This window comes from Lates calcarifer, linkage group LG15 (assembly GCF_001640805.2).
Source record: "Lates calcarifer isolate ASB-BC8 linkage group LG15, TLL_Latcal_v3, whole genome shotgun sequence".
NCBI classification, from domain to species: domain Eukaryota; kingdom Metazoa; phylum Chordata; class Actinopteri; family Centropomidae; genus Lates; species Lates calcarifer.
The window spans coordinates 19,410,170-19,419,973 of NC_066847.1; the positions used below are offsets into that span (position 1 = coordinate 19,410,170).

At 39.5% G+C, this 9,804-nt stretch overlaps 2 protein-coding genes across 3 annotated transcripts in view; one reads left to right on the forward strand and one right to left on the reverse strand.

The window, feature by feature from the left end:
- rpl34 (ribosomal protein L34) overlaps positions 1 to 9,804 on the reverse strand; it is a 750,063-nt gene that overhangs the window by 74,435 nt on the left and 665,824 nt on the right. The gene's annotated exons all lie outside the window — the stretch shown is intronic.
- Positions 230 to 9,388, forward strand: lgi2a (leucine-rich repeat LGI family, member 2a). 2 transcript variants are annotated; one of them, XM_018690518.2, is made up of 8 exons: positions 230 to 3,629; positions 3,885 to 3,956; positions 4,926 to 4,997; positions 5,744 to 5,815; positions 6,119 to 6,190; positions 6,330 to 6,499; positions 6,709 to 6,873; positions 6,966 to 9,388. In XM_018690518.2, the coding sequence occupies exons 1-8, from the start codon at positions 3,451 to 3,453 to the stop codon at positions 7,781 to 7,783; spliced, it is 1,620 nt and encodes a 539-aa protein (XP_018546034.1). In that variant the 5' UTR covers positions 230 to 3,450; the 3' UTR covers positions 7,784 to 9,388. The 2 variants fall into 2 exon arrangements, with proteins under 2 accessions (XP_018546034.1, XP_050932169.1); XM_051076212.1 differs by lacking the exon at positions 230 to 3,629 and having other exon boundaries at positions 3,640 to 3,956.

Consider the following 9,804-nt stretch of genomic DNA (forward strand, 5'->3'; position numbering starts at 1 on the left):
CAAAGCCGTCTGAAGCCTTCACAGTGTGTTTAACAGATGAAATACTCTATAAACTAGCCAGTCTTTCAGTTTGCGCTGAGGAATGCATTAAGCTGTTCCACTCGTCGATATATAAAACCATATAGCTTTAAACTGTAGTATGTTTTGCTATGCCTTCTGCTGTGTATTGTAATGTGATACAAGTGCTGTTGGGCCATTACCTCCAACTGAACCCTGTATATTGGATTAGCTCATTTATTTTCAGGCTTGGTAACCGATTGTAAGTAACAGATAATCAATGAAGTACACCAAATATAGATCTCCCGTGTATTTAGTGAGAGAAATATTCACCCCTACTGACTCAGTAGGAGCCTGTATTGCACGTAACTTAAACAATCTAAAAGATATGTAGTTAACTGTTATACAACGTAGGATGAATTTGGATTTCACTTCACCAGGAGATTTGATCTTTAATTACACAAGTCCTCCATAGTTGCACATTTCAGAGGTTTTCTGTCTTGCGTTCTATTCCCACTGCCCTCCAGTCTCAGTCATTAAGAAACAGGGCAGGTAGTTCCCTGAGGCGCAAAAATAGACTCCTACTAAAGCCTTTCTGACTGATGACTAATCTATATTTCGATACTGCACTGTCCAAGTTCTTCCTGCGCCTTCCCCTTCATCTGCTGGGTATTATCAAGGGTGATTGCTCTTTGAAAAGCTTGGGGCGTGTGAAGTAGATGACGCCGCTTCGTGTTTTGGAGTTGAAGCACTCGTACAGATCAGAACTGGAAGTACGGACTGTTGCAGTTGCTGCATCTGTGCTGGGCCCAGGTGTGCTTGGGTATAGCGATGTATACAGTCAGCACATGTTGGGTTTTCAAATGCAATTAGTCATGTATATGTGTAGCAATAGGAGTATATGTGTGGCAATAGCAACAGCAGGACCAATCCGCCCAGCAGCCTTTTAAAGTGGGCTGGAGTCAGATAGATAAGGGTGCTGTATCAGCACACTTTTCACTGTTCCCAGGCTGTACTGTACCACTAGCAGAATATAGTGGAAAAACACTGTGCACCGTGACAGAGCTTGTACAGTGCAGCACTCTTAAAAGCTGAAGTGGCTTTTGCAAAAGAGATATTTTCTTAATGTTGGTTTCTTTTGAGGAGGCAAATGTTACACATCATCAGCTTTGGTCAGAATTTACAGTAAATGTTTTCCTGTCCAGTGTGATACTTGATTTGCCTTTTTTTCCTCTTTCTTCTCCCTCCATTCCCTGTCACCAGTTTGCCAGTTATATTTCCAGGCGTTTGCTGATGTTGCAGAGATGCTGTGAGAATAGAGTCAGGCTCACTTTGATTGTGCTGCACAGGTCAAGTCTGCTGCAGTGTATAAATCAGAAAATGGCTACTACTGAGAAACTTGCACTGGACCACACATTGTCTTATTCTTATGCAATCAAGTTGATAGTTTAAAGTGTTTTCTTAATGTAGAAATGGCGAAAGATTCGTGCTGCCTCTTGTTTCCCTTAAATGATTGTTTACTTTCACCCCTCCTCACCGAAATAGACTGCTTTTAAAAATATTCCCCCTGAATCTGCACTCCACACACTCAGTCATAAGTCTAAGTACCCCTGGGATTTTGCTGCATGACAAATGGCCCTTCACTCCTGGCTCTCAGCAGCTGCCAGGTAAAGTTCAGTGTTGATGGAGTGCCAGAGTGGCACAAACAGGGCCACAGATGAGCCGCCTGATACCAACAGGACCACAGTTCACTAAACCACCAACACAGTCAAGGGTTACTAGTCTGGCACCAGTTGGGACCGACCTACTGCTAGCATCAAGAGAGCAAGTTGTCCTTAACTTTTGGATTATGTCATAGGAAATATCTGGACACAACAACATCAAACTTAGCAATGTTTCTTTTTTTTTTATTCTTAAAGGCATATCATATTACAAGCTTCTTTTTATTCAGATGAAATCTTTAAATATACATATTAAACCAAGATATCTATGTATATTATATAATTTTGTTAATAGAGAAGAAAGAATAGAAACAAAAAGAACATGTAATTGGAGAATGCAGCACTGCATTAACAGCTGCAGATGATGATGCAAGGAAACATAATCAATGCCAGCTTTATTCTTGATGTCTGAAAAATACAAATGATTAAAATAGTTGGAAAACATCTTGTCAAAACCAAAATTAAGGACTTAAATGCATATCAAACCCATATTAATATGTTACATCTTGTTTGTGTAGAAGCCAGAGTTTAGTTTTGTATTATAGAGAAATAGCTCGACAAAGCTCTGAAGTATTCCACTGTATGGATGTTTAAAAGCAGAGATGTTTGATGTGTGTAAGTTTGGTGACTTTGTTTTAAAAGCTTGGAAAAGGAGGCAGGATGGATTCTTTAATTACTGTGCACGTGTTGTCAGTTATTTGAGAAGCTTGTTGTAAACTGTGAAGATCTGAGGGTTGATTGCAACATTTCTTTCTTTCTTTCCTTCTTTCCTAACTTTTCTATTGTTTCATGTATGCTGCTTGTGTTGTCTTCTAACACATTCCTCACAGAAGCTATCATTATTAGTTTGAATGATTTTTGCTTCTGCGTTGTACTTGATTCCAAAATTCCACTTGTAGCAGTTTGATAGCTGTGGTTGTCTACCTTACCTTGATGCAGGTTTTTCTCTGTACATACACTATACACATATTGTACATATAGACTACACATTCAACCACTTAGATGGCCACTGTACAGCACAGTTTTGGCAGCTTTACCAGCTGAGCAGTCCTGCGTGGACTGACACAGAGGCGCTGTCCATGGTGCTGCAGTTATGCGTCTCTGACAGCTCCTGTATGGAGGAGGGGTACAGCACTGTATAGCTTACTGTATATACACATTTCCTATATAACGATATTTCACTTCGTAGCGTCTCAGTCACACTGGTTGGGTCGAGGCAAGCTACTTTTATAGCATGTATTAGATTCTAAATATCTTTGAACAAGCCCATTTGTAAAACACTCCCGGAGATGACAAAAAATGTGTTTCAAATAATGTTCAAATTGGCAACAAAATGTACATTTTTGCATAATTTAGCACACGAATTTATTCTTGAATCTGGAAATTCACTACCGGCCACATGCGGTTGGCTGCATCTGTTAGTAAATGCACATCAAAATAGCCACGTTTGCATTAACTGTATATGAAAGGTAGAGGTTACCAGATCGCCTGTAGCAGCTTAATAATACCTTATTTTTTACCATGTATGGCGCATGGTTGTTTAACCAACAGTTATCCGACGGGAGCTCTGGCTTAATAAATAATTAAAGTGGACGGAGGGGAGCTGCAGCTGATTTGCTGATGTCAGGGAGCCAGTGCAGCATTTCATGGTGCAGGGTGTAAACGCGCGCTGCCATCTGCCTCGATCGGTTGCTTCTCAGCGAACCTCACACATGCGAGCCCGGCAAGAAAGATGCTGCCAACTCTCAAGATTTGGGCATTGTTTTCTGTGTCGCTGTGCTGCCTGTGTCAACCGGCTCATTTGAAGAAGGGTTCCCGATGTCCTTCAACATGCAGCTGCTCCAAGGAGTCTATCATTTGCGTCGGGTCCTCTTATGTCCCAAGGATTACCCCCAACGACATCAATTCTTTGTGAGTAGCTTCCCCATGTGATTTTTACTTAACGATATATACTTAGACAATGTGTGTGTATGTGTGTGTGTATCAAATGCTGCAGTATAGGCTTGTGAAGTTTCATTCCAGATGTCCCTGGCTGTGGTTTATAACGTACACCATCTTAATAAGGTTGAATGGCAACGCGGGCAGTGTCTTCTCCAGTAGATCACTTTTCAGCATTTCATTTCCTTCGGTGGCTTTATGTTCATCCTTTCTGCTTCTTCCTTACAGGAGCGTTGTCAATGGGACTTTCTCTGAGGTCAAAGAGGCTATGTTTGCTCACATGCCATCCCTCCAGCTACTGTAAGAATACTTGAGCTGCATGTAATACGTCTGTATTGTAAGATTCCATGTGTGACCCTTAACTTGTAGAAAAGGCTCATATCATGAAAACAGATTGATTCAAAACTTATTTGAAATGGATGACTTTTGAAACTTAAATATATCTTAAGATGACAGATGCATCAGACTGTGTAGAGCCCAATAGTGGTAGAGATCTCAGCCTCCAAAGCTGCAATACATGCAGCAAAACACTCATTACACATAAATAATGAACTATAGTGTTGGCATGTAATAGCAGGAATTAATTAAGGTTTTTATGCTACTGAAGCACATATATGTCCAGTAACTAACTCTCTGTTGTAATACAGATGCAGTAATGCACCTTTTAAGTCAGCTTTAGTGCAGGGTAAAGCTATTAGCAGGGAGGGCTTTTAAAAGGCTTGGACACCTGGAGATAAATAATGAAAATCGGGTCTTGAGCTTTCAATGCAATCGCATAGACCATACTGTACTCACAAGAGGCCATCAATCTGTTTTGTTACTACAGTAGTGATAGCTGGGATGTCAGCATAAACAAAGGCGTGGCAGATACAGAGCATTTAACCAAAGTGATGGCACACTTGATTTACATCTTGTGGTGGGAGTGCAGTTATTGTTACAATTTAGTATTTTTGCTCTTGAGGTCTTGTTTGTTTGTTTGTTTGTTTGGTGGCTTCATACCATACTCTATGATAAAACTGATCATTTTCATTAGATAATAGTCTTGTGTGTTGCAGAAGTTATAGCTTAGAAGAATACAAGTATCTGCGGTTTATTTCTTTGTGTGACAAGGAACACCTTTGCATTTCAATGTGTTTAGCTTTTTTTTGGTAAGATACTAAATCACCATCTGAGAAATTTCTTCTGCTCTTTTTCTCAGACAGAAACATAAAACAATTAATCATGCTGGCAGCCAGTTTCTGTTAATGTGTATTTCATCATTCGTCACAGGCTTTTGAATTCCAACTCTCTAACAACAATAAGGGATGATGCATTCTCAGGCCTTCCACATCTGGAGTACCTGTAAGTTCTTCTTTTGTTTTTTGTTTTTTAATCAATTACATGCAAAGACATTCAGTGAGTTAGTGCAATAACTAATGCAGTGGCTACACACACATATATTCTATTAATCTAATCTGCTGTAGCTGATCACTTGGTTATGAGCATGAGGTTATGTGGATGTATGTCAGTCTTTCAAGAGTGAATGTGGCAGGATGGTTTTGACCATACGCCCTCTAGTGGTTTCATTTATTTCTTTGCTTTTCCACAGCAAATAATTTTCAGTCATTTGCCCACATCCAGTTTCCTTAAAACATATTACAAATCTGTATTGATATAGTTGATGGCATCAAAGATATTTTGAAAAATAATGTATTTATTACACTTTCTTACAATCCCCAAACCTGACTTAAGAGAAATCTTACAATGATTTTTTGTGAAAAAGATGTATTTTATTCATCACTAGAGTATATGCACCTATCCTTACCAAGATTTAGTAAATAACACAATAAACAATGTATTTGCAACTAACCTCAACCATTAATAACTGAGTGAGTTAAACTTATTGAAAATGATGTAGCAACAGTTTCACTACTGTTCAACAAATAAAGAAATCATTGTTTAAAGTTACTTTCTTGGCTAAAACTGAACAAATGCATTGTCAGTTTTACAGAATTAGTTATTTAGTGCACTGTTTTAATTGAACTGAACATGTTACATACTCTAGACTGATCATAAAATTTACAGTATTTTCTTCTCATCTTCCACAGGTTCATTGAGAGTAATAAGATAGAGACTACATCCAAATATGCCTTCAGAGGACTCAGGGACTTGACTCACTTGTACGTTTCAAAGACTGTTAAATAAGTACAATATTTATCTGCTTTTTAATGTAGAGTCACTGTGACACTAAAGAAGTGGTGCTACATAGTTCACCGTTTTATTAAGATTAAGGAAAACAAAGATAAACTTTTATGGAGAGGAATGATATAAAGTTTTTATGTTAGTTATCTGGACATGTAAATATTACTTTGACTTTTGCATGCCATGCATAAATCTTGTCTACACCCATTTGCTTGAAAAGGAATTATGATTATCTTAAGTAGGTACCTTTTGTTGTATTGATTTATTGCTGCTGTTTCTAGGTCTTTAGCAAACAACAACATCAAAGCCTTGCCCAGGGACCTCTTCATTGACCTGGACTCACTGATAGAGCTGTAAGTTTGTCACTCAGTTAATGGAGATGCATAGAGTAATGTCCTCTATCATTTATTATGTGTCCAGTCTAAATCTAAGGTACTTCTAGCTTGTCTACTTTGTTTCCCAGCAATGACATACAATTTTCCCCTTCTGCAGGGACCTGCGAGGCAATGCCTTTGAGTGTGACTGCCGTGCCAAGTGGCTGATGACGTGGCTGAAGAACACCAATGCCACAGTGTCGGATGTCGTATGTGCTGGGCCAGAGGACATGAAGGACAAGCGCCTCAATGATATGACCAGCCTGCACGATGAGTGCATCTCAACGGGTGAGAAACACCTGAGCCAGCTGGCCTTGTCTCTAGTCTAACTGGCATCAATATGAGGCAACTTACCCCTGACTAACATAGTACACAGTAAGCAGCCTACAGAAAAGGCAGCTTTTCATCCTTTTTTATGTGGCCAACTTTGCTTTTAAGAATCTGTTAATTTGTGGAAAATGGTAATTCAGGATGCCCACATTTGCATATTTTCACAGATTTCGTCCTCCACCAGTCTGTGGCATCAGAGTCACTGTCTGTTGACACATTCAGTTATAAGAATGATGTCTATGTGGCTATTGCTGCTCCCAGCATAGAGAGCTGCATGGTTTTCCAATGGGACCACATAGAAATGAACTTCAGGACGTATGATAACATTACAGGTATGACAGTGCTTTACAAACTGTTAGAATATCCTGGTTGGGTTTTACAGTCATGCTATCAGCCCGTTTACTTAATTTTTACCTCTTTTCAGGTCAGTCCATTGTGGGGTGCAAGTCAGTTGTCATCCAGGACCAGGTGTTTGTCATTGTGGCTCAGCTCTTTGGTGGTTCTCACATCTACAGATTTGATGAGGACCAAAGCAGGTTCAGCAAGTTCCAGGACATTGAAGTGTCCAAGATATCCAAGCCCAATGACATTGAGGCGTTCCAGATTGGCTCAGACTGGTTCTTTGTGATTGCTGACAGCTCAAAAGCGGGACTGTCCACCCTCTACAAATGGAACGATAAGGGCTTTTATTCATACCAGTCGCTGCATGAGTGGTACCGTGATACAGATGCAGAGTTCTTGGACTTGGATGGGAAGGCCCACCTAATCTTGGCAAGCCGCTCACAGGTGCCTGTGATCTACCAGTGGAGCAGAAACAACCAGAAGTTTGTCCTGCAGGGCGAGATTCCCAACATGGAGGATGTAGTAGCTGTGAAGCACTTCCGGATCAAGGGGGAACTCTACCTGGCTATGACACGATATATTGGAGACTCCAAAGTTCTACGTTGGGGTGCCAAACAGTTTGCAGAGATCCAAGCCTTGCCCTCACGAGGCTCCATGATTCTGCAGCCATTCTTTTTCAAAGAACGTTACTACCTGGCCCTGGGGAGTGATTACACCTTCTCACAGATCTACCTGTGGGATGATGACAAGAAAGTCTTTGACCGCTTCAAGGAGGTGTACATCCAGGCACCACGCTCCTTCACTGTGGTTTCTACTGACCGCAGGGACTTCATCTTTGCCTCTAGCTTCAAGGGAAACACACAGATCTATGAGCACATCATCATTGACTTGAGCTTGTGAGGGACTGTACCTTGTTGCCCCTCCCGCAATCGAACGTCTTCCACTAAAAAGATACATGTGTGGGTCAGGAACTGAACAGAACAGACTTTTTGAACCGATAAATATAATTCCTATATCATTCTGTCACAAACAAGAGCTGGGTCAAGTAGTGTTTGGAATCCTTGAGTTTCTTAAGGTGTCTTGCATATTTCTCAATGGCCTTGTCCTTTTACCCATCCTCATGGCCTCTCAGTTTCAGAAATTATAGCATTTCAGAAAAACTGAGTGGGAGAGTCATTAGGGTTGGCAGTTGTACAAAGCAGCTGATATCCTCCTGAAAATCCAACTGACATTCCTGAGGGTGGAAAATTTTACATATAATTTACATACAACTCTTTGGATGTATAGATTTCTGTTTAATGGTTTTATACCCCCACCCCTCACCCACCCACCAACTCCAATTAAAAACAAATTTTAAAAAAAGAAAAGAAAAGAAAAAACTGGACCTGAGAAAAAGAAAGAGAAAGATCATGTTACAAGTTTTTTTAATCCTTATTTGGGGCAACTGAGGATATAACTGGTTTGGTTGCCACTTACCTCATATCCTCATACCCTGTGGTACAGGATGTTGCCTTCTGGGTTCTGATGGACCCACAGTGCCTCCCTCTGGCCGTGATAAAGTATCACACCCCTTTTCATTTTCCATACAGGGAATGTCTTGAAAGCACAAACCTTTAATTAACACAGGTGAGATCACAGTTGTTAGAGTGTAGTTGTTTAGTGGAAAATGTTACTGTAGGTGCTATAGATTATACTGCATACAGTAAAAAAAAAAAGAAGTGGTTTGTTGTTTTAGGAGGTGAACTATTAAGAACTGGATATAGTTAACGCCGCCTTAGACGGATAGAAAATCCCCAGTTAGATACCGTTTTAGTTCAGAGGTACTTTAAGTGGCAAAGTAGATAGAAGCTTATAGAAAGGATGTGTTTAGGTGATGTCAGGGAATTAAACCTACTTATAAGTTTGAAAAATCACCACAGTTATTGGACTACTGACAGAACTATAAACTTTTGTTTTGGGCTATCATTTAAAAAAAGGCTCCTCACAGCTGAAGTCAGTGGCCTCAAATAAAAAAAAAAAATTGATAGAGGACATAACTTAGCCAAAACTGAAGGAAACATAATTTATGTAAATACATCCACTCAAGTTGAGAGACTTTTTCAGTTTGTCTTTCTGTTCTCTGAAAATACCGAATGTTGACTTACAAGCTACAAAATGTACATAAAACAAGGACAGCAATGCCACAACCTGTTTGTCACACAAAAATCTGAACAGATCTTTGCACTTACTTGATAAAATGTTACCGCAGCTTGCAAGAGCATGACATTCAAAGTTTTGCCAAACTCTTTTTAGATGAACCTAACAAACTCAGAAGTGTAACAGTGCTTCTACTCATTAAGTGAATGGTATTGCAAATAATTAAAAAAAAAATAACATAAAGGAATATGCAAGCTTTACAACATACAGATTCTTTTCTATGATTTAGTTTTAAGCATATTGAATGTTATTCTCAAATTATACTGTAAATTTAATCAGTTGTGTATCAAAATAAATGTGTAAAAATGATTGTGAGATGTGTTATATCATTCATCAAAGTTTTTCTCCTCACATTGTTATGGTAAAAACTACAGTATATCTCAGTGCAAAGTTATTGCAATATATCAGATGAGAATGTGTAATGTGAAATAGATCTTTCATAATGACAAATCCTCAGAAAATTATGATCTGACTCTGTGGTCCGACTCTGTGGTTTTACAGTCTACAACTTTACTGTTTTGGTTCACTATAGCCACTTTGTTTCTAGTTGCAGCAGGTGGATGTTTTCAGAGTGAAAAATCTCTGTTACACCCATTGTGCACTACCTGCCCAGCACCAAACTAAAGACAGGAAAAGTTAGTAACTATAATCAGGCAGCTACATCAGCAAACCAATGAACACATGTTTGGGATTATCAGCCCATTTCACTGAACTGGTCACCTCCA